The sequence below is a fragment of the Platalea leucorodia genome (genome assembly GCF_965183815.1).
Source record: "Platalea leucorodia genome assembly, chromosome: 3".
NCBI lineage: Eukaryota > Metazoa > Chordata > Aves > Pelecaniformes > Threskiornithidae > Platalea > Platalea leucorodia.
The window spans coordinates 37,876,473-37,901,045 of record NC_138825.1 but is presented as its reverse complement, the minus strand read 5'-3'; the positions used below and the strand labels follow the sequence as shown (position 1 = coordinate 37,901,045).

The following is a 24,573-nucleotide window of genomic DNA, read 5'->3' as shown; positions in this document are numbered from 1 at the left end:
AAGTGCTGGCAGCACCCCGTTGCCTCCGCTCGACCCCGGGCGTGGGTGGAAGGTGGCGGGCGGCACGGAGGAGGCCGCTGCGTAGGGGCGCTGCGGGTGCCGGGGTGGCGCCGCCCGCGGCGGGCCCGGGCGCGGCGGGAGCGCCCCGCTGCTTGCTCAAGCAGCGCTTCCTGTTTCCTGCCGGCTGCTCCGACATCGCGCTCGCCCGCTTCGTAACGCTGCCCTTGGAGGTGGCAGCCGTGGCTGGGGGACCGCCCCTTCGCGCCTCCGAAGAGGGCAAGGCAACTAAGGGAGCCTAGAGAGGGGATCGCGGAGCGGGGGGGAACAGGAGCGCCAGCACAGAAGAGGGAGCGCGCTCTGGGGACCTCGGCGGGGACCCGGGGGACAACAACAAGGCTCACCCAGAAAGGAAGGAAACGGCAGAGAGAGAGGAAAGACGTGAAGGGGAAACGGAGCAAACAAGATTCATGAAAAAGCATATTAAAAAGGTCCTTGACAAAGAAAAAGATGAAAAGGAGGGTGACAAAGAACAATAAGCACTATGGGCATTTCAAGTTATTTTGGTTTTTTTAATCAAATGAAATTTGATGCCAAAATATTATGTAAAACCACATGGTTCTACCTTTAGTATCAGGAGCAAGCAAACCAGCAAACGAGGACTAGAAACTGGGGAAGGATGTATACAAGTGAAAGTTGAGCATGTTGTGTACAGTCACACAGTATACAAAGAAAAACCTCTCCCTTCCCTATCCCTCTACATCTACGTTTTTCTATTTTTCTACTGACTTCTTAGTTATGCTTGATTGCTACACTTCCCTCCCCCCTCACCTTTTCTGAGTTTTCGGACATCTTGTAAACTAGAGTCTAACCAAAACATAAAAGTGCCGAGATAAAAATTAAGATAGATAAAACCTGATTATAGACAAAATGTTTCCAACAAACATCGCAGTCATTAATTACTAGCCTACCTGGGGGGGATGAAATCTAAAAAAGGGTATAAAGTTATTTTCTTAGTTTTACTTGCAAAATTTTCGTGCTCAATTTGGTACTGAAGAGTTTCCTTAACACTTCCTCTCAAACAGGTTCAGAACTTCTGAGCAAAATAGCTTTGTAATGCTGGAAACACTTATTAGAAAGTGGTATATTTTAATCAACTTAATTCCCACTACACATACAAAGATGAAAAAAGTAGCAAAATTACTTTCCTCTTCATGTACGGTGTACTGTTTTTACTTCTGCATGTATCTTTACTCCTGTAGGACAATGGAACAAGACTTGGAATTTAACATCTTTATGAAAAAAACATTTGAAAGATTAGAGTATGCACCACTTTTGTCCTCACTTTAGTACTAAAATAGTCACTGTGAAATAAAAGCTTTTCTGATTTTATATTAAATATTTTGCACACACCAAATACAATAGAGCAAAAAAGCATTGTCTTGTCCTCCATTTTGCATAGGTACTCAAAGGGTTATAGAAGGTCTTATGGGAAAAGAGAGACCTGACAAGTGACTATGCAAAAATAATGATCTACAAATATTTCAACCAACTATTAATCATATTCAATTCTATTTACTATCCCTGTGTTGTATTTGGGTTGTAGTAGAAGCTTCTGAAATACGCAGTTTTTACAGAGTATCCAGAAAAACATCAGAGATGAAACTCAACAGGCCTAGCCAAGGCTTCTAGCTATGTAGCTTCTCTCTATAAAGCAAAATGTATAGAAAGATCCCTATAGAACCCCATAAATTCAACAGCAGTGTCAAAAAATCCTTGAAAGTCAGTCTTGTATACACAAGAAAATACATGGTTCTGCACTTCTGCCAATAGGACGGGTGAGGTCTGGCAGCAGACAGACAGTCACTGGCTCTGCGCTGTAGGGTTAGCACGGCGCTCAGATGTGAGGGGAGCCACGTGCTTTTCAAAAAAGAAAAGCCTGGCAGGGGAAGGAAAAAAATGGAGGAGCCTGGCTCTCACTTGTTATCTGCTCCCTTAGTCAGTACAGGTGCAAAGTGCTCAAGTACTTTGGCTCTGCAAACGTTATCAAGGACTGCAGATAAGATATATCCACTGAGACTAACATCTTGCAGGAAGGTTAAATACCCAGGAGCCTGGACAAAGAGCAGAGCACTGAATCATCATATTCAACCAGTGTCTGGCAGAATAGGAAGACCGCTAACAGACAGCACCTTACAAGGGCCAAAATCTACACCTACAAAAATGCAGATAGCAGACAGTTCTCTTTATAAGCTCAATTTCCAACGCATTCTTTAAAATTTATCTTAGAAGAGATAGGGGATTAAATTCTTTGCATCCTTTATTAATTTCCAAGCATGGAAATGGATCCAAAAGAAATATACACCACATAAATAAGGACAACTCATTAAGACAGCATGCTTGATCGTTCACCTTAAGAAAGGCTGAAAATTCTCAATTTTTTTTTTTTTCATGCAAGCTGAAATGATCTACAAGGTCTGACAATCCCCTTCCCTACTTTGTTTTTAAAAGGAAAAAGTGCATACTTCTACACTTGAAATTTCCCATGGTACATGGTAAGTACCGCATAACAGTCTCCCCTCTTCCCTCCATCCCCACTGTGTTAGTGTGTTGCCACAATGGTAGGATAACAATCACCACATTTCAAAAACCACTCAAAGGTTTGGGGTAGCTTTTAAAAATAAATAAAACTATTTAGTCAGATGGAGAATAGGCTTTTTTGGCAGATAATTTATAACACAAATTCATAAATATGATCACATTCAATTTCCTAAAAATCTATACAAATACGAGTAACACCACTTCCCGTGTAATGCATGGATTTCAAGTAATTACACAAAGCTCTATTAGACAGCCTTTCACATACAAATTACACAAAGTTGCAGACATATATGCAGTAACACATCGGGGATCATGTAATGCTTCTGACTACTTAATGGTCCAAAAATAATAAAAGTAATTCAAAAAAAGCTAGTTTTCAGTTTAATTGTTGGGGTGGAATGTACTGTGGGTGGTGGTTGCCTAGCAGCTGCTTTTGCTTTGCTGGCCTGACTTGCTCGGACTGCAGTTTCTAGACGCGTTTTTAACTCAGGAGCAGCTCCCATTACTGTCTTGAAAGCATGTGGGTAAAGTGGACCAATGTGCATTAGATTCTGAAGTGCAAATTCGTGAAGATCCTTAGATGCTGTAGATGCAGAAGCAAAGGCGTTTTCATTCAGTAAATAGGAGATCAGAGTGGGAACAAGAAGGGCAAGCAACTGGACTCCTAAAAGTGAAAGGAAAAAAAAAAAATGTAATAACTGTATCAGAGAAGAGAACAAAATTAACTTTATCAGTTACTAGACTGATATGGGTAATTTTGTTTTCAGAACTGACAATAAACACTGTAATTAAAAAATGATCAAATAAAAAAATTGAAATGTAGATGGTTTCCTGTCCTATGGTCACTCAAATCTTTCTTCCAGGATTGTGTTTCAGGCTTCTATTGTTGTTCATCACGGTTATTTTGTTCCTGACACTTCTTTAAAGATGCCTTTGTACCATCTGATTGCAGATCATTGATAAGAGATCATAAGATGCAGAGTGCCTATCATAATAAAGGATTTCAAAACACTTTTCAGGCAGACAGAAACATTATTCAATTGAATCTGAATATCAGCCTCCCCAGTGAGCATAACAGAACCGCTATTATGCACATGTTCACAAAAAAGTCAGGGACGGTTATCTGCTGTATTATGCCATTCTGGAAGATTCCAATCCAAAAACCAGCACTGCAGCTATACTTGGGCTAGCACGACCTAATGAGGCCAGAGCCCAACACGGCACAGGGATCAAAAGGGTTTCTCTTTAGAACAAATAGCAAGGATACAAGTATGCCTTTCAAATGTGTAACATGTTAATTGTAAATTTTAAGCTCAAAGAACTTAAACAGTAATGGTAACTCATTTAGCTAAAATTTTGTAGGTTGTCAGAGTATTAATGATTTCCCCCTAAAGGTTTGGACTAAATTCATACTCATAAGGCGATTGTCTCCAGCCAGCATTAGCAAAAATCAGATGTTTTGTTTCCTCATTCACTTTAGTTGCTCTCTCATTTTACATGTGTTTCAAACACCTGTGCCAGAAGCAGAAGGGGGCTCAAGAAAACATACATTTAGTGTTTTATCATCAATGAAGAGAAATACCAACAGGGAGTTATGTTGGGGGGGGGGGGGGGGGAAGAGGGGGAAACGAAACCCACACAAAAACAACAGTAATATTTTTTACAAGGAACTCTATCAGCATTTAAAGCCAAATGTCTGCTGAGTAAGTCTTTAGAAAACGCATTGTTTCAGTTAGAGAATAACTTAAAATATAAATACTGTATTCTATCTACTGAAGCCAACAGGAGGTACAAACAAGGTATTCTGACCAGTACAATTACATTTCTTGGGCTTTTTAGATAAACTTTGTTGAGCTGGTAGAAGCAACCTGATAAAAGTCATGAGTCTGCTAAAATAAATAAAAGCTAACAACGGGAAAAAGTAAATTTAAACAGTGTGAACTACTCATTTCCAAACAGAAGAAAACATCACTCACTATTGCAGTTCACGTTTAGAATCTTTTTTCCTGCAATCACCAGAAATGCAAAAGCTACAGCATATCATACTGTATGTGCTATACGAGTCCATGCATACAAAAGTTCTAGTACCGGAATTACAAAAGCATGTTGCACAGACATGGTCTATTTGTGACTATGCCATCAAGTTCCTAACTGCAAGATTCCTAATGTTCAATATTCTATGTCAGCATTGCACATTTCTCTAGAAAAACTAAATACTTACTATTCTGCTCCTCACCAAGGGCAACCAACGTTTCAAGGACTTTAATTCCTTCCTGGACTGCTAACAGCTCCAGGTTGTTGTTCGGGCGGCTCCTTTCCACAGCTTTCAACTTCTCAACCACAATAGGGGCCAATGAATGAATATATGGAGTTGACAGGGCACGATTGGTGTGTTGGAACACAGAAAGCAGAAGCTGGTAACACTTGGCTTGAACCTAATCACATCAAGATAAATACATTGTCCTGAAAGTTATTTGTTAACTCAGGGAATTCTAATAAACTCTGTTATCTATGTACACGAGATACATGTGATACCAAAAACAAAGATGACTAAAGGGGAAGGAAACATACGGAATAAGAAGAAAGCAGCAACACAGCCCATCTGCTAAAATAATAGTAGCCCAGTTTTTGATAAAAGGAAGGCCAGTTAGAAAGAACATGCAGGTACTAAATAGCAGTAACAATATGAACTCAGAGAAAATAAAGGAATAGTTAATGTCATACAAGTCAGTCACACAGGTCCACAGAGAACTACATCTTTAAGTCTCAGAACTACCAGCACTAACAGTAGATGTATCTGCAAAATTATGAAATGCTATTCCAATTTCAGAAGGGTGAAACAGCCTGTAAAAATTACTCCGCTCAAAGTGATCTTATTGCTCTAACATGAGCCAAGGCTGTAGCCAAAAGTGGCAGGCCTGTCCATCCTTCCTTCTCATTCTCCATCTTGTGCTGGTAGTAGCATAGGAGTATATGTGTAGCCATACAGTAAGCTGGATGACAGAACCCTCTTCTTGTCTTCCTTCTGTTTTGTTTTTCCCTCCTCCCTCTTTTCTCTGCAAAGCAGGGATTATTAAAGTCAACGTTTGGGGGAATGACTCACTGATGATCTTGTTTAGATGAACTTAGGAATGCATTTTATTTGGGGGTACAAAGATCCTCCTCCAAAATCCCACACAAATAACTCAGAAATTTTGAAAAGGTAAAGCCCCACAACAAATACGAGGATAAAATATTGCACATGCTTTCAAACTGCACTCAAGTCCAAACAGGATGCGTTATTGAGCACGCACTGAACAGAAACTTTCTAGAGGAAGTACTGTTGAACACAATGATCTGTGAGGAGATCCAGGGATGACTGGAAACATAGATGTATAAATAAAAATATTGAATAAAAATGATAGATAATAAGAACTAATAGTAAGAAAATACAAGTTATGCAGCTCAGGTCACTGTTAATTCACTAGTATACGGCTGCAAGTTTTCTATACAATTCAATTTTTAAGGCCTGAAGTAATAACACCTCTTCTAATACTGTCTGTATGCTTTCTAACAGGGCTCCGTGGAAGAACATTTTCTCCTAATGCCTTACTCAGCATCATCTTTGACCTGTTTCAGCAAATTATTTCTCTGTCTCTCCATACCACTCCAAACAATTCCCTTCCCTTTCTGTTGACATTCTTTAAACTTTACTCCTTATTAGCTGCTAAGATTATTAGCCTTCGAAATAAGGTAAGTAAAAGTCTCTTTTCTTACATGCATGCATAATTCAAGTAAGAGTTTTACAACTGCATCTGACAGCAAAATTTCATCCAAGCTGCTTTTATTCCATCTATATAATATAAAACTTCTGACTATTCTGCATTCACAGAAGTCTACAAAAACTCCTGTGAGGTAAAAACAGGACTTCTTCAAAGTGTGTAAGGCATACACATGTAAAACTTACCCATTAGCACCGAGAGACAAGGGTATCTCAGCTGAGTTCCCTTGTTGGGGCAAAATGAAATTGAGGTTACCAGCCTTCTGGTTATTACTATACATGATATCTAACCTTTCAGACTTTTGCAGGTGGTAACAGTTTCACAAATACTCCTGTATTTCTTATGAGGCAGCGGTACTTCTTTAGAAGAGTTTTTTTTCCATAATCAGTTCAATGCTTTTAGTACAATCAGTATAATACTTTTATTACAAACAGGTGTCTAGTTACTGACCCCAACAATGAGTGTTTTATATTTAAAAAACTAGAACGAACACACAACAAGTATTACAGAGTATATGTTCTACACATCAGCAAGGAGAGTGGACACAATCTGGCTGCTGTCAAAGCATTCTCTGTGATGTACAAAAATAGTGGTAAGTTCCAGCTGCTCACTGACAGCTTTCCAGCAGGGTGGTGGGCAAAGATGTATTTCTCTCACTGTTCATGTGTTTATACAGAGCTGCGAGAGAGTATGACATAAAAGTTTCTGCTTAATGCAGCTGACATTCTCATTCACAGACTAAAACTTTAAGTAGCTTTCCACCCGAAGTCAGGCTGCAGAACCAACTGAACTTTATGTCCACGCTGGAAAACACCAGCCCTGCTGCAGAGAAGAATTATCAGTCTAAACAGGATTTTAAATGCCTCACTGTGACCCTAACACATCAGCATTTTTTGCATGTTTTCCGTGCCCACTTGCGGAAACAGTATAGATTTTTCTCTTTAGTTCCCACCTGCAGATTTGTATACCCGCTCAAACAAACTGATATAAACATGGCTGGAACAGTTAAGCTTAACTATACAGCGTAGTAGCCTGCTTGAACAAAGTCAGTCTACAACTTTTTAGTTTCCCTCTTTAGTGAGAAAATAATTTAGAATGTAATTCATAAAGACAAACCAAAGGGCAGAAGTGAAATCAGGAGACAGATGATTCATAATCTGTAGATGTTCTGGTGGTAACCACAAAATTACATTTTTGCACACAAACTGAGTTTTGTATGAACATGTAAAATAAGCACAGGTTTTGCACAAACAAATATAAAATTAATCAGAAATGTGGGCTGTAATTTTATCTACAGAAGAAGTGGTTTAGTTTGTATTATAAAAGATCAGCATTAATGTAGAAATGTCACCACCCTGGTAACTAACCTTTTCATTTGCTAAAATTTCACATCTCAAAGATTTTTTTTCCTTTTAAAAAGCTGCAAGTCAAAACTTGGCACAAGGCCATGAACACACATTATCTAGAAGCACTTAGTTTGGGTTGTTTTGCTCACTAAAGAGTTTCTATAATGCACTGCTGAAAATTCTAGTTATTTTGACAAGCGGTATCTGTCTCTGAAGTAAAGGCATCACAAAGCATTCAGGAAATATGGTAAATGTATCACAACTAGTTTTTCTCAGCTATGTATCATTCACATTCCTATAACATGATCTTACCCATGGATCACAGGAATTCAATGCACTTTTAAATCTGTTCATACATCCATTTTGTAGAGACTGCACTCCAATTATCTCAGTGCTTGCTGACCAAAGGAACAGAGCAATAGCTGTAAGTATGCTTACTTCATCAAGAATAGGCTTAGAGGCTTCTGAAAAACAAAACCAAGCACGCTGTGAGCTTACTCCAACAAGGGTTTAGAATTTACTTAGTAAAAGCTAGTGAACACAGATAAACTCACAAAGAGGAAATAAATGTACTTGAAATTATTTGCAACTGCACACAAATATGCATCTACTTACTACAGAATCACTTTATTGACTGTGACTGACAAAAAGCTGAGCAACTCAATTCTAGAAGTTGTTTTAATAAAGTAAGTCAAACTTTCTGAAACCTAAATATCAAGGAACAAGCATCACCCACGCTTTCTCTGACCAAGCCATATTTTTTGTTTTCAATGTGTAAACAAGAGAGGAAAAATGTATTTTTTAGATCCTTTCCCCATTAAAAATATACTTCACCTTTTTTTAAAAATCTCTTCAGCCAATACAGCAGAGTAAGAAACTGATATCCAGCACGGCAACAACTTTTACTTAACATGAGGTTTCACATAACAGACTAGCTGATCTGACAGCTACCTGTCACCAATAAGAACAGTCCTACTTTAACCCTTCCCGCTTTTCAAATAGTCTGTATTTGCCATTGTCATCCTTTTTCCTTGCACAAGCTCTGTCTTCATGGATCATCAAAAGGAAAAGAAATTCTATTTATATATACTTATTATAATACATATAAAAAGTACTGTTCTGCTGGTTTTGTTGGCCAGATTGGTTCTGCTCTCGCTTGAGAGGCACAAAGAAACAGCAGATACATAGCCAGGAAAAAGAAAAGCAGCATGACTGCCCTTTACAGATGTCAGCTAGTCACTGGATTGGCTTAGCCATGATGTGAAACCCGACTTCAAAAAACTACTCCAAGCATTTTAAGTGACAAATTTTTAAATTCTTTTTTAAATTTTAAATTTGTTTAAACTTTATTGAATTACGAGACTTGAAATCGTATGCAGTAGGCCTTGCCTAAATTCTTGTGTGTGTGTCCCATTCCACAGAAGACTGGAAAGAAAAAGGAAAACATACACTCTTGCAAGGAACCGAGAAAGATTTCTGAAGTCTGCAAAAAAGCCTAAAGCCAGTAGTGTTTCTGGAAAGAGGGACTAGGAAATCTTTACAGTAACAAAGGCTGGAAGACAAGAGCTGATGTGACAAATCAAATTAGTAGTTTGACTTGGTTAACACAAGTCTACTGCTCCTTCCCCTTCAGACATTTTCAGGATCGTTTGCAATTACCTACTCGCTCCCTATCTCTCACATGAGTAACTCCATTCAAGCCTCTCTTCAGTCTCTCTAAATGGTTCCTTGGGGATGTAATGGGACGGTTTTTGGCTGAACTACCATTATGCAAATGACAAATCTTTGTGTCTCTCCTTTGCTAACTACGCAGCTGAGACTGTACATCGTTTTTGCTTTTCGAAGGACAAGGCAAAGTACGAATGTGAAGCAAGAGAAGTAGCCTGCAGTTCTCTAAAGAGACAGAGTAGACATCCTGTTGGTGGGTTACAGATTTTTTTGGGAGGAGCAGGATTTTTTTCTCACCACTGAAAGCTTGTAACAGTATTGTGAATATCCTAGTCCAGTATGAACCTTGCCACAATTATCCCTTGCTGTCTTCACACTCATTCACTTCAACACTCACTGTCATTAAGACTATATGAATTGTGTCAGCAAACACTTAAAAGATACACTGATTGCCATTTTTCTTGAGGTTTAATTCAAGGTGTTGAATCCATGTACAGTACTGAACAATTAAAGTTTCAGTAAAGAGATCAGCTCCTCTACAAACACTATTTTGGCAACTAAAATCTCCTTTCCTTTAAGCTAGCGGGTATTCTGTGGAAAGAGGAAAGGAACAGTGAAAATGATAGTTTGCTCAGGCCTTGCCAATATGTCTAGAGTTGCCAGTAGTCACAGAAATTGAGGCATAGCCCAGGAAATAAAGTGAATTCGGATTGGAACTCCTTTAGTTACTTGCGAGACATTCAGCAGATGTCAGAAAGACTGCTCGATATCAGAAGGTAGATTTCTAAGTTCCAGAAACAAGTCACTAGCTGAAACGATGAAGACTGGTAAGGTCAGCCTGAGGAAAATCTAAAGCATGAAATAATCAAGTCATAATGGGATTCAAAGTGGAAGAGGAAAGTCTGAATTAGTACAAAAAAATACCCTATGGAAAGGACTTGAGAGAGGAGGGGCTGCAAGGTAAGCTGCAAAAGGCAAAATTTCTAACAGGAGGTTATGATCAATATTGTCAAAGAAAACAGACCAACAAGCACAAATCTGGGATGGCAACTCCTGAGATGTAACTGTATTTTCTTAAAGTCAATGCTGCGCTTGTCTTCAACATAACCTATTAAGTAACTCTATTAGTTATGATGTGTGCACTCAGGTCTTTCTCCCATTTCAATTTTACAAGAAATTCATCACCACTTTTAATTCCCAACCCTCAGACATGAAGCCTATACAAGGCAGATACAATACTTGCCTTTTCATTACAGCAAAACCCAGTTCTCTTTAATTTTAACTCTCCTGCACCAGGAAACCACTTACCAGGTTGAGAGTATTCCAAGATAGATGCCAGAGTGCTGCGGATAAGACCTGTCCATTGTTTCTGAGTTTCATCAGCCTTAACTGTTGGAAGAGTAACAATAGTTTTTATCCCTTGAAGGGCTGCACTGACTGGAGGAGGGACCTGATTATCTGCAGATTTTACTGCTGTTTCTTTCAATACTCTTGTAATCAGAAATAGGATAGTTGGCAAGATCGTCATACATCCTAAAAAAAAAAAAAAAAAAAAAAAAAAAAAAGAGAGAGAGAGAGAGAGAGAATTTCTGAAGTTAATTCCAACAAGTGTCATAGATGACCACTTTAGCTTTCCCAGTATGGATATATATGGCTAGGAGACAAAGGAGACAGCAAGATAAACTTCAATGCAGGTAACAAGTGATATGTGCCATTCCATATTTTATCACCAAATTCATTCATCAGTACTACTAAAGTGTATCATAACACAAGTCATACAAGCCAACATTTAAAATGTTGCCGTCAATTCAGGAATGATGATTCAGCTACTAAAGTTCTGCCCTACACAGCATGTGATACATGGTATGTATCATATTGAATGCATCCAGATTCTTAAATATCTTAAAACAGGATCTGCATATTACTAGGGTCCTATAAAATAAAACAACAACAAGAAGTCTGGAAACAGGTATCCAAACCAAGTTATGGCACTTTCCAAGGAAGCTGGTGCGTGGTACAAGCCCCAGAAGCAAAGTAAGGAAGTTATCCGGGTGTCTTACACCCTGGGCAAAAGCTGTAGCCATCTGGCTACTCTACAAAGGAGACAAAACGATCCTCCTCCTACTGCATTGCTTTTCTGAAGAAATCAACACCTATCTATATGTTTTGTGCAGCCAGTCCTACAGATGCAAGTTAGGCATACTCAAGAAATATTGGTCAAGTAACACATAACCTGACTTTAGACAAATGGGAACTTTATTAAAAGGAGTTTCAATAACACACGTAGACTTCAAGACTCTGTAGGACTGAAAGAAGGGTGCTGTTGGGTTTAGGCATGTAATATGAATCTACAGCTCACTTCAGTCAGTCAAGTCTCTTTCCATATCTTTTCTATGCCTCATTTTCCCACACGTGGAAACACAAATCCCACCATTTTCCTACTTCTGGGAATGCTGTGAGGATAAATACATAAAGCAGAATAATTACAACTGGAAGGAACTGCTGGAGATCATCTAGTCCAACCCCCTTTTTCAAAGCAGCAGTTCCTCTAGATCAGATTGCCCAGGATCTTGTCCAATAGAGACTGCAAGATGCTCACGTTTTAAACAAAAAGGAAGAAATATAAAAATTACAGAAAGCAATGAATTCTCTTTGTTCACAATTTCCCTTGCATCCAAAGGCTCAATTAACACAAATTATTTGTGCATGTACTATCCCCCCCACTCCCTACAACTATCAACTGGCTACATCTTCTGGATGAGAAAAAAACAAACAAACAAACAAGTCAGGCAGTCTCTGCAGACTAACAATAGTTTCTGGGCTACTTTCACTGGTCACTTGCCAAATGCTAGGAGTCATGCCTTCACTCCAGTCAACACAGAAGTAGTACTGTTACTCTTTTTGCCCACCTTCCCATTGCCTGCGCCACCCCCCCACCCCCCACCCCCCCCCAAAAAAAAAGTGGGGGGAGACAGGAATCAAATAAAAACAGTGCAGGACTCCAGATCAGCTCAAATTCTACTATTTTTTAAAGACCTGTAAGACACAAATTGTCTCTTTGAAGACAGCCCATGTTGTGTTCTGAGCATGACTTTGTCCAAATATGTTCTTTACCATGCATCTCATTAAGGGATCAACCTCTAAAATGTCTTATCTACAGCAGTATGTGAAACTTCCCAGAGATCCACAAGACAACTCTTAAGCCATTTGTTCTCTGAAAAGCAAAACTCAAAGAGCACAGCTTCCCATGCAATTGCATCCTTTACCCCTGAACTCCACTCACTGCAATTACCCTGGTTTACACATATCCTTTGTGACAGTCTCCCTGAGCAGAAGAAAGCTCCATTTAGTTTACAGTCACATTTGGGATGACTGACAGCCAACGGCTGCAAAACCAAGTGTACCACAGCTGAATTGTGCTGTTCTTTCCTCAGTAGGATTCTCTTTTCATCCAGCTGCTGCTTTTCATGAACTCCTCAGGAATTTAATTATCTCTGAGATGTCTATGTTCTTTTACAATATGATTAAAATTGCCCAAAAGGTTTCAAAGTCATGAAAAAAGGAAGGGAAAAAACCAACAATAAAATCATAGTGATATAGAGCTCATTTCCTCAGCAAACTTGCAGCACACATGCAAATTGAAAATCAAATAACTTCCTTTACGTTGCTCACTAGAAAAGCCTGAATTCTTAGTTTATTTTAGAACCTAAACATACTTTTCAATAGATGACCCTTGAAGTATCCCATAAAAATATATTTACAATTTACTTTTAGCATCATATGCTCACTACGCGTTCCCTACAGTAACCACTCATACATATTTTGTTACGATACCTTACCTGCTGGAGAGCACAGAGAAGGCAGGTCAGACAGTATAGTAACAGTGGCAGCCACAAGACGAGCACTTTCCTCAGAGAGGTGGGATTTGGCAGCAATGTGACTTGGAGAATCTGACACTTTTGAACTCAGATGGGGCATGTGCCGTACTAGGATAAACATGAGCAACTCCATGGCTGCAAAGACTAGAGATTTTCCAGGCACAAGACCACCACTCTCACCTCCCTCTCCTAAAGCAAGAGGATTTTCTTTTTCTTCAATATCATCTTCATCTGAAAAAAGGAAAGAAATCTCTGAGGAGACAATTAAGATCCCATACCAAAGACTACATGAAACACTTAAAAAAACCGTTAAAAATCAGGATGAAAGAGTTGCTTCAACAGTAAGATATGACAAACATGGCTCATATCAAACTAAATGTTTTGGTTAGAATGACTTAAAGGGGTTTAAAATGCTTTAGAAGTATTGTGATTGCAACAATGCTTATTAAAAATCCATCCAGAACTAGAAAAAAGTAGTAATACACAAAAATGCAGTAATTATTTTGCTTCATTTAAAACTGATTGTAAAATTCACAGCAACGACTGCCAAATAAATAGGCATGACAATATTTTTTTAATTTAATGGCTATTAATTAAATGTTCCACCCTGACAAAATCTTATTTCAGCGTAAATTGATTATGAAATAAGAGAACAGAAAAGCATTGTAGGATTCTATGTCCGAGTTCATGATTTCAGTGCATTCAGTTCAAAAAGTCTCTCTTTTGAATGGCAGCATGGCCAGCTGCAGTCTTTCCTTCTCCCATTAAACAGCAACAGAGATTCAGTAAGTCAAAGCTGGCCTGAACTACTCCTATGGAGCTCTTATGAATGTAAATGAGTGGTAGTGTTATCACATTCACTGATTTGAAAAATGCAGTTTACTGGGCCTACAGTAAGCAATTCCATTAATTCATATGAAGGAACAGAGGTTGCATTTTTTGCTGTGCTGGTTCCTCAAGTTCCAGCAAAATCCTCTCTCTGTTTTTATGTGGAAAATGCGCAAAAGCTAACAGTTGGTTTTTTTCTCAACAGTATATTGTGCCAGACTAAGATGGTAGTTTTCCTTAGTAAGAGAATATTCTTTGGGTTTTACTTTACTCCTTTCAGGTAAAAGAAAACATGGCAGACCTAACCTAGCCAGATTATCAATGAACTATTTGCCAGGTTGCCACTTGGAAACTAATTTACCTGGCAAAGATGCAAACAGTACATCCAATGCAAGATTTTTAAAGAAATGGTAAAGGGATAATTGAACAGGGAGATGCTCTGTCAAAAGGAAGAGGTTACTAAAAGCACCTCAGAAAGTAGCTTTCAGACTGATGCTAATACCCTTATCAAGGCTATTCTTACATAAAGCAGAAATAAACTAACAGAATATGCTGATGAAAAGCCTAAGCAAAACATCAGAAGCTGAAATAGCATACCAGGAGAAGCAGTGATAGAAGAAGAAAGAATGAATTTTACTGAAGTTCAATAAAGGCCAAGTAGAGGAACAGGATTTAGGTATATCAACTCATCAGAGAATCTCAGAAAAATGTAAGTTGAAAGGGACCTCCGTAAGTCATCCAAGTCCAATCTGCTGTTCAAAACAGGGCCAGCTTGAAAGCTAGAGCAGGTTGCTCAGCGCTAGTCCAGTTTTGAATATATCCAGGCATGGAGATGCCACAGCATCCCTGGGCACCTGTTCTGCTGCTTCACCACTTGCTGCGGTGACAAATTTTTTCCTTGCATCCCATCTGGATTTCTGCTGCTGCAACTTGTGCCCATTGCCTCTTGTCCTTCCACCATAGGCCTTTCAGAAGAGTCTGAATTGGTCTTCTCTTTAAATCCCCTTTAAGAAGGGGGATTGCTATCCTATCCCATATTAACACTCTCTTCTGCAGACTAAACAAGTTCAGCTCTCAGCCTCTCCTCACATGTCACATAGTGCACCTCCCTAAGCAGCTTAGTGGACCTCCACTGGACTTCCTTCAGTTTGTCTAAATCTCTCTTCTTCAGGATGAGGGGGAAGGGGGAAGAAAATTAGACACTGCTCCAGATGCATCTTCACAAGCTCAAGTTGAAAGGAAAATCATATCCTTAGTCTACTGGTCATGCTTTTCTAATGCAGCCCAGTACCAGAATCTTCAGCGTTACACAGCACAGATTCACATTCAACTCGTTATCCAGCAAGTCTGCTATCCAGTCTGTCAGCCCCCCAGCCTATACCAATGCACAGGGTTATTCCAGCCCAAATGCAGGATTTCACATTTGTCTTTGCTGAACTTCAGCAGGTTCTCAGTCCTGCAGCTCAAGGTTCCCCTGAAAGGCAGCACTGCCCTCCACTGTATCCACCACTTGCACAGTTTGGTATCATCCACAAATCTGCTGAGGGTGCATTCTGTCCTATCATCCAGGTTGTTAATGATGATGTTTAACAGTAGCAGACCCAATACTGGACTCTAAGGAACTCAAGTTGCAACCAGCAGCCAGTTAGACTTGAATCATCGAACTCCATTCAAGCACTACAGTCCCGCCAGTTATTCGCCTACTTTTCAGTCCACATCTCTCCAATTTGACAATGATACCATGGGGTACTGGGTCAAAAGCCTTGCAGAAGTCAAGGTAAACAATATTCACCACTCCCCCTTCATCCAAAGCCAGTTATTTCATCAGAGAGGGTGATTAGGCATTATTTGTCCTTGGTCAGTCTGTGCTCACTACTTCAAATCACATTCTTCTACTTCATGTACTCAGAAGTGGTTTCCAAGGGAATTTACTCCAAATTCTTTCAACACACACAGTGGGCTCACTGGCACATAGTATCCCAAAACCCATCTTTACTTATTGAAAGTTAGAAATAGCATCTACTTTTTGCCATTCATTGGAAAGCTTTTTTGAGCACCCCAGCTTTTCAAAGATGACTGCCGCAGTCTTAGCATGTCATCAGCCAGCTCACTCAGATGCATCCCATCGGGTCCCAGGATATGTCCAGCTTTTACCTAAGCAGTCCCTAACCTGATGTTCATCTACTGTCAGTAGCAATTCTCTCCCCTAAACTTGCTCACTAGACACAAAGACACAGGAGGACAAAGCAAAGAAGATAACAGCGCCTCAGTTTTTCCACCAACATGTTTTGTCATTAAATCACCCAATCCCTTCAGCAGCAGGTCCAAATTTTCTTAAGACTTTTTGCTGCCAACGTATCTATAAAAGCCCTTCTTGTCACACTTGCCATTCATCACCAGTCTCAGTTCCAGCCAAATCATGGCTTTCTGCATTCCACTCCTTCATACCTGAGCAGACGTCTTCAGTAGCCTTGCTGGGCAGTTTGCCCCCACTTCCACCATCCATACACTTCCTTGTCACATTTGAGCTCAGTCAGAAGTTCCTGTTCAGCCAAGTCAGCCTCCTGCCATGCCTATCTGGCATCCTGCACTTTTGGATGAGCTTTTTTTTTGTCACTGAAGATGAATCATCTCTCTTTCCTTTGCCCTTCTGGGAAGCTTACCACAAGATCTTGTCTGCAAGCTCCCTGCACAAGCCCAAGTCTGCTAAGTCAGGCCAAACCTTTGGCTCTGCTACTTGCTGTCTTCATTTCCCTCAGGATCATGAACTTCACTATCTCATGGCTGCTACAGCCCCAGCTAACATTAACCTTCATAACCATTTCTTCCCGTATTAGTGAGGAGCAGATCCACTGAGCACGTCCCTTACTTGGACTGTCCAGCATCTGGACTTAAAAAGCCTGTGCCTCATATGCTTCTGAAAGCTTCAAATTGTTAGCATCCTGCAGTGTTGCCCTTCCAGCACACATCTGGATGGTAAAAGTCTCTCATGGGACTCCCATAGCTTGTGACTGGAAGGCTTCTTCCAGTTGGTTTAATATGGCTTCACCCACCTCCTTGTCTTGTTTAGGCAGTCTGTGGCAAACAAGAAGAGAGCTGCTGACTGGTATCACCCTTCACTTCCTCTTAGTGGCATCAGTTCTGACCTGTCAAAGAGGGATGGCTGGCCCAGATACCTACCCCGACAGCTTGTTCCTCTTCTCTTGCCAGATCTCTATAGAGTTCTCCAACTAGATGTCTGGAGATAAAGCCTTTTGTTGCTGGAAGTCACAACCTTACAGCCTCCACCTTCATGGGAGTCCCATCCTCCCAGGCCATACTCCAGCATAGCCTATGGGTGTCCCTCCTTCTGTGACACAAGGCTTGGGCTCCTGCACCTGCAGGATCTCTGTGAAGAACACGTCATTCTTACATTTGCCTTTCCTGGCGCTAGAGTCTGCTCACCTTCACATGCATTTCCTTCACATCTCACAGGTGAGACCAATGTCACCTCCAGCCCTGGCGGCACAAACAAGCACCTGGAGGACAGTCACATCAGGACTTTCATCTGAATTTCAAGCCAAGTCATTAGACCTCTGATGTGCCAGAGGTGATTCTTCCTCAGTCAGCAGACTGTGTCTTGCTGTATGTCACTGCCATCATTATGCTGACTCGAACAGTCTTGTACAATCTTGAGCAGCACTTCTGAGCTGCATGAGCATGCCCTTCCATGCCAACTGCCTTGCTCCTGTTTGCACACCCTGTTCCCAGAGCTCCTCGTTGCTGACACACCCTGAATGTCAGTGAAGTAAGAACCCAGATGCAAGCCTGCTTCCTGGCAAGATCTCCTGGGCAGGCAACTTTTCACACTGGTTCCAGTAGCAGTTCACTCACCTCATGAATGCCAGTTGTGCCAGGGATGCACCACAAGACCTTACATTGGGGGCTGAACCATTAAACTTCAGAAAAAAGGTAAATGAAGTGCTAGGAGGCAGTCAATAGAGAAACGTTAATGAAACTAAGCAAGGTATTAGTAAGACCTTAAGTGGTGTGCTGGGTATAATTTTCATCACTCATATTCAAGAAAAATGAATTAAAACCATGACATGAAAAGAATAACCACTAGAATGATCAGAGGAAGAAATACCACATCCTACAAGAGTAAGAAATCAGCAGGTAAGATCATGAATACATCAAAAGTATGTGTGTAATACACAGCATTTTCCTCCTCACTTTAACCATACTCTAATGTATTTGAGTTCCTTTCCCAATACGAAAACCTGTTGCTTATTTACTCTGCAAAGCAAGCCGTCTTTTCAAAATCTTACTTAGGGTGTTCCTTTTTTCCTGCAAATAATCTTGAGCTGCTCTTACTATCTGCTGGACAACTCCTGTGACCAGTAGCTGGACTGAAGGAGGATCCCAGGTCAAGAGGAGCCGGTGAAGCACACTCAAGAGTTCAACACCAAGGAGCTACAGTAAAACAAAATACATATTAAAAAAATTAATTAGGACTTAACAATTCCTAATTGTTATGTCACTTGCTTATGATGAGCAAATACTTTTCTCATGCAAAAATAATTACAGCTTTTGTAATCATCACAGATGAAAGAACAAGACCTAGAAAAAGCTGATTGTTACAACATGCTCATACAGTACCTGATCCTCTGCAATATGGATCCTGGCACAAGGGGAATCCAATAAAGTATGAAGTGCTTGTAAACAAGATGTAACATGCTCAACAGGCTCTTCAGGTCGTGGGGAACACAGAAACTGTATACTAACACCTGAAAAGAGCAATAATTAAAAAGAATGTTCACATCATCATAGAAATCAAGTTTTCTTTTTTAAATTTCTTCATAAATATAGCAGGTTCTTAACGACTTCAGAAAGATACACGTTTTTCTCAATTCTTCTTCCTTTAAAGGAAAAGAGAGTTTATGTATTAGAAATAGCAGAATTGTATTCGCTTTCTCTTCTGCATCATGTCTTCCCCAAAATGTGGCAGGAAAAATAAAAAACAGTGACAGCAAGCAACTTAGATTACTGAATGGAAATCCACACTTTGTTCTAAAGATCTGTAAGTTGGATTTCTGAATCCTTCAATTGTAAATTGAGTTTTACTTTGTTGAACTCTTTTAAATGTAAAGATAACTGAGATTAAGTTAAGCCTCAAAAATTATGCAATATTGCTATTATACATTTGGCAATTAATTCTGGTTTTAAATGTCTGTATATCTCAGCAAACTGTTGGCATTCCTCAGAATAAGTGATCACATCCACCTCTTAAAGCTGTTAGATAACAACAAAGGGAAACAGTGAGCGCTACTCACAGATGAAAAACTGTTGTAAAAGCTACTCCATGTGACTTGTCAAATATCAGTCTCTACTGAACTGTGTTTTTATAAGGGCGTGTATTTTAATTAACCTTACAGCTTTTGTGTCTTTGAAGCATAACATCTGAATTATATTACAGCATAGAACAGTTCCTACTCATTTTATTCAATTACGTAAATAAACTAGATATACAACTTGTCTCTAAAAATCACGATAATCACAATGACGAATATTCTGGTAAAGCTATAAAGAACACAGGAGGCAGAGAGATACGGAGAGAAGGAGATAGAGATATTTTGAAACATTACTGTCCAGACATGATGCATTTTAAACTTCCCAGATTTCAAGCAAAGTATCTTTTCTTATTCCCGTAACATTTCGTACCATAATGTCCTGGTACTGAACTCTAAACTTGTAACTCTTACCCAAAATTAAGTGCATTCGATCTTTGTTTATCTCTGGCAAAGATTTAGTGGTAGGTGGAGTTCCAGGTGTCTGGTTTAACATAATGGATGTAGCACGTTTCTGTGAATTGGGCATTGCTGCAGCAGTCTCTTCTGTTGACTCTGAAGTGTTAAATCCTGTGCTGTTTAACCAAAGTGCCACTGCATGTAGTATCGGAGCCCAGGAGTTTCGGTAATGCAGTCTAGCTGTATCAATTGTTTCTGGAGTGTAAAATGCTCCCCCTGTTAAATTAGCAAAGCAAAGGTAAATTCTGAAATTCTCTGCAAATAATAGACAAAAAGCACGTACACTAAATTTATTAGTTTATTTACTCTGGGTGTATTTGATCATGTACTTATTCAGATGTAATCCTTGTTAGTGACAGTGCACCCCAGTTCTCCTTGTGAAGGAGCAACATTAGTACCTCTCATAAGAAAATGCAATAGGCACAATGGAACAGTAAGAGAGAACAAGAAAGGCAGGCAAAGTCATCAGGTCTTGCAGCATTTTTCGTACAAAACATTCATTTTTAACTCAGTAAAATACTGTAAGACAGTATCCGCTCTAATCTCAAGGGCTATGTTTGTCTTACAGTAAATATCTTTTCGCATTTGGTATCAAACTATTAGAGGTGTAGAAGTATTCTTAATTCTACAAAGACATAGTTTTAATGATCCGTGATTCAGATAAAGACTATCTTCATTGCAGACTGAAGGAAAAAAGCACGCTCAAACGTCAAACGTACATTCCTATTATACATAGGCAGAAATTCATCACTTGCATAAAAAATTTGCCTGCTAAATAATTTACAGATAATTTAAAAGTCTCAACTAAGGGTTTCTTTCTGTTTTTCACAACAAGACAACAAGAAATTCCAGTGCTTACCATCTGGTGGAAGCTGGGTAGCAAATTCAGCTGGTAAAGTTAAAAGAGCATAATCTCTCAGTGCAGCTAACCAGAGACGGCTAAGTGCAGGCAGCTCAGGTTGTACAAGTGTTATCAAACTGTCTGGTGGCAACTCATCTATAGTACCAAAATCATCCTCATCCTCCTCTGTGCTCTTTAAAACACGCTTTGGTTTGGTCTCTGCTTCTTTCTTAATTTTCATGGCAACAACGTACACCTAGAAGAAAAACATATGAAAGTACATGCTGTAAAGTCCTAAAAAGAAAAAAAAGCAGCAGCCTTTCCCATGTGCAAGTAACAGATTCCATACACACGAGTCACCAGAAGATGACTGGGGAAAAAGCGACTTGCAATACAATTACCTTTTATTTAAATATATTTTCTTTTATTTCTACCAGTATAAAACACTTAGGGACATAAATGGCACTTTCCTAGCACAATCTGACTATACACTTTTTTCCTAAGAAAGTGTCAATTACTGCTGCTCTACACAGACATATTGATTTAAATAACTGATTTCATTAAATCAATGCATCCTTATTGCAAAGATTTCTTTCACCTACATTAAGAGCCACTAGATAAATTAGAGTAATTGTCACTTTCTGGGAGCAGATTAGGTATCATAAAGACATGAAAATGGCTTTAAATGTGTTCCATGAATACAAGAACATTTATATGTTTGTCTTTGATAGATGCTATAAGAGGATAAAAGGATTTTCAAAAACTTAGATAAATATGGGAATAAGCAGAAATATCAGAAAAATACAGTAAAAATAAACATTTTTAGAGAAGAAATAGAATAGAAATAAGTGTCTTCACACAACAGATGCTTCATATCAAAGCTGAAAATTACAGTATGGGGTGATTAACATTACACAGCTGAAATGTTAATACTTTCCTTTGTAATTTCAAAAGTAACTTCCAAGAAAATTTAATGAAAAAAAACCCCAAACCTTAAAGTACTACAGTAAAAGAAACCAAAATACCATTTGGGTAATTATACGTAAAGCTCTATAGTATGCAAGTAACATTTTAGGAAGCAAGGCAATGTAAGTAGTGCTAACTCCGTCTTTTGTAAATAGTTGACGATTTCTGGTATTCCAGCCATTCCCCAACAATATCTACATTAAGCCTGTAATTTGTTATGAACACTTTGACAAACTCCTAGTTAATTAACTGCAATATTTTACCAGCATATATTTTAAGGTTGTTTGGTTTTTGGTTTTTTAAGTTTAGGAGCAATAAGATGGGAGGGAAAACCAAAATCTGATAGGGTATGAGTATACACTTTAATACAGAAAAGTGCAGTAAAACAAAGAACAATCAAGCGTCACTGTAAATATGGCTCGACAGAATGGCAGAAAAAGGAACAGAGAAAGATAGGAGAGATGAAAACCTTCCCGGAGTGGAACCGCAACAGGTAAGGAGGAAGGCAGGTGCAAGGCTCACTGGCTGAATAGCCAGTGAGGTGTGAATCTGCTATTATGCTGCAAAATCTTTCCAAACTTCTAAAGATTTAATGTTTACCTCAGCCCATGCTTTCAGAACTGCAAGTTTTTCCATAGTAGTTGCACTCTCCCGGTAAAGCTGGCTAGAAGATCCCTTTCCTGCTTGCACTTTATCCAGGGAAGAGACAAGAAGGTTGTGAACTCGGCGGAGGTCATTCAGGTCACTTACAACCCCACTTCCTATCCAAGCGCTACATACCTAGACAACAAAGTTTAGAATCATTCTAAATTAGCAAAAAAACCAACCACCTTAAAAATGAAAAAAAATCTGTAAGAAAACAAAAACCAGAACAACCACCACAAAAAACATTAGCAGCTCTCCTCCTGCTTAATATCAAAAAATCCAAGGTTTTGCTTTTTTTCTCCCTATCCATGACAACAGAATTGCTCAGGTGAGTGGTTACGAAGGCTGTATTTGCAAAGCATATTACAATGGAACTTAACAGATACATGGAAAATACTTAAAATAGTTTTTTAATCCTCCATAAATAGGTAATAACAATTTTTGTATTCTGTTCCCAGGTGTCTGGTCAAATCATTCAAGTAATGGGTCATTGCATTCACTGTGAAGAACATATTGGACAGCAATCAATAAAAGTACATCTTTAAAAACCCACACCTCTCAAATTACATATTAAGGCTCCATACTAATGATGATCTTTCAGGATCATTAATGTCAAGAAGACACCAAGAAACGAGTGAGATAAAAATCTTTAAACAACTGAGCTCTGATCTGGAACCAACAGTACCACACTCTGAACAATCAATACCAGACATGGTGGACAGACAGTTGGGTGTCTCTCCACTTTTATTTTATTTTGAATGGACCCAAACAGGTACTTAAAATCCAAACATCATACAGATCAGCTGCTCCTGTCTAGTGCTACACATTGGCATTCATCCTCTGAAACACATTCACACCCAGACATAATGCAGGCAATAGAAGAATTCTGGTGCAGCTTCTTTTCTACAGAAAGAAAAAGGGACAAATTCTTCCAGAAGAGCTGCCTGGATTCTGGTGGTGATTCTACCAGGATGAGGAACAGAAGCAAAAAAAACCCACAGAACTCAAGCGGTTCAGGTTTTATAAACTCTTTTTTCATGGCATTTTTGTCCTATCTCCATTATGTTTATTTTACTTTTAGAGAACCAGTTCCATGAAAGTCTTTGGGGAAGGGCCTCTCATGATCTGGAATGATGGACATATTTGAAGTAAACACAGACACAAAAAGCGTCCCAAAGGTGGACAGGACAAGGCTGCTGAAAATCTGTGACAAATCCATAATTCATTCACAGTAGGACTAAGATCAGCTTCACTCCTGCTGCTGGGCAAGTCAACAGCTGTTTCAGTAACGACATAAAACTATAACAACATCAAAATCATTCAGTGCAGTGCATCTCTGTCCATGTAACTTCTACAGAGCGAGTTAAATATCCAAACCTAACCTCCAACCATTTGATCCTGTAGGTGCACACATCCACTTTGAAACTGGTTGAATAGGGAAGATTTTGACAAGTTACAAAGAATGTTACGTGTTTTCGCACAAACTGCCTCTTGATCTGGCTTTCAATACACAGAAACTTTCCATAAGGTAAGATGAGCATATTCTTTCCTATGTATAGATACCAAATTACACCATACTTGATCTATCCTTACGAGTTTTGCTGGAAATTAAGAGTATAAAACAACAACACAAAATCACAGTCCTCCTGGACCAAGATTGACTAAACAAAACTCACATACACAAAATTATCATATTAAAACTGGTATTTGCATAGCTAATTAAACTGCTGCTTTAAACTACAGTAGTAATTTAGCTGTGTAAACCACATACCAGATACTACTACAGCCATGTTGCTGATAGCTGATTTAAACTACAGTAGCACAAGATCATACACAAGAAAAAACACACACACGCACACACACACACACACACAAATCTTTCACTGAATTTTCACTGAGAGGTTGTTATCATGACCGTAACGAGAATGTTCAAAGCTTTTAAAATCTAAAAGTGTATTAATCTGAATGGAAGTTTAGTGTTTAAAGGTAAATTATCAGTAATCTGAACATTTGATCAGACTGAAAGGCATCTCAAGAAACGCATTACTATTCATCTCATTAAGCAAGAATTTTTTTCTTCTTTTCTTTTCTTTTAGCAACAAATACAGAACTGACATGGAGACATAATTAGTTTCAGAAAGACTAAGTATTTTCTGAAATAGCTCCCAAAAAGGGCTTTTGCACTTCTGAGGAACAAAATATACTACTAGGAGACTCAAAAGATGTTGCAAAAACATAACAGCTTAGGTTTACAAA

General features: G+C 39.1%; 1 protein-coding gene across 5 annotated transcripts in view; it reads right to left on the bottom strand.

Moving 5' to 3' along the window:
- Positions 1-2,127: 2,127 nt before the first annotated feature.
- Positions 2,128-24,573, bottom strand: part of HEATR5B (HEAT repeat containing 5B) — a 66,394-nt gene continuing 43,948 nt past the window's right edge. For 4 of the 5 annotated variants that reach the window (XM_082306759.1, XM_082306762.1, XM_082306760.1 and 1 more), the window contains exons 27-36: positions 22,273-22,452; positions 20,725-20,962; positions 19,821-20,081; positions 18,718-18,845; positions 18,387-18,531; positions 13,213-13,482; positions 10,682-10,906; positions 8,018-8,169; positions 4,820-5,033; positions 2,128-3,262 (exon numbers count right to left, since the gene is read on the bottom strand). In XM_082306759.1, coding sequence (XP_082162885.1) covers positions 2,958-3,262; positions 4,820-5,033; positions 8,018-8,169; positions 10,682-10,906; positions 13,213-13,482; positions 18,387-18,531; positions 18,718-18,845; positions 19,821-20,081; positions 20,725-20,962; positions 22,273-22,452 — 2,118 coding nt within the window. In that variant the 3' untranslated portion in view covers positions 2,128-2,957. Of the gene's footprint in view, positions 3,263-4,819; positions 5,034-8,017; positions 8,170-10,681; positions 10,907-13,212; positions 13,483-18,386; positions 18,532-18,717; positions 18,846-19,820; positions 20,082-20,724; positions 20,963-22,272; positions 22,453-24,573 lie in introns of those variants that run through there. The other variant, XM_082306763.1, reaches the window with a different exon arrangement.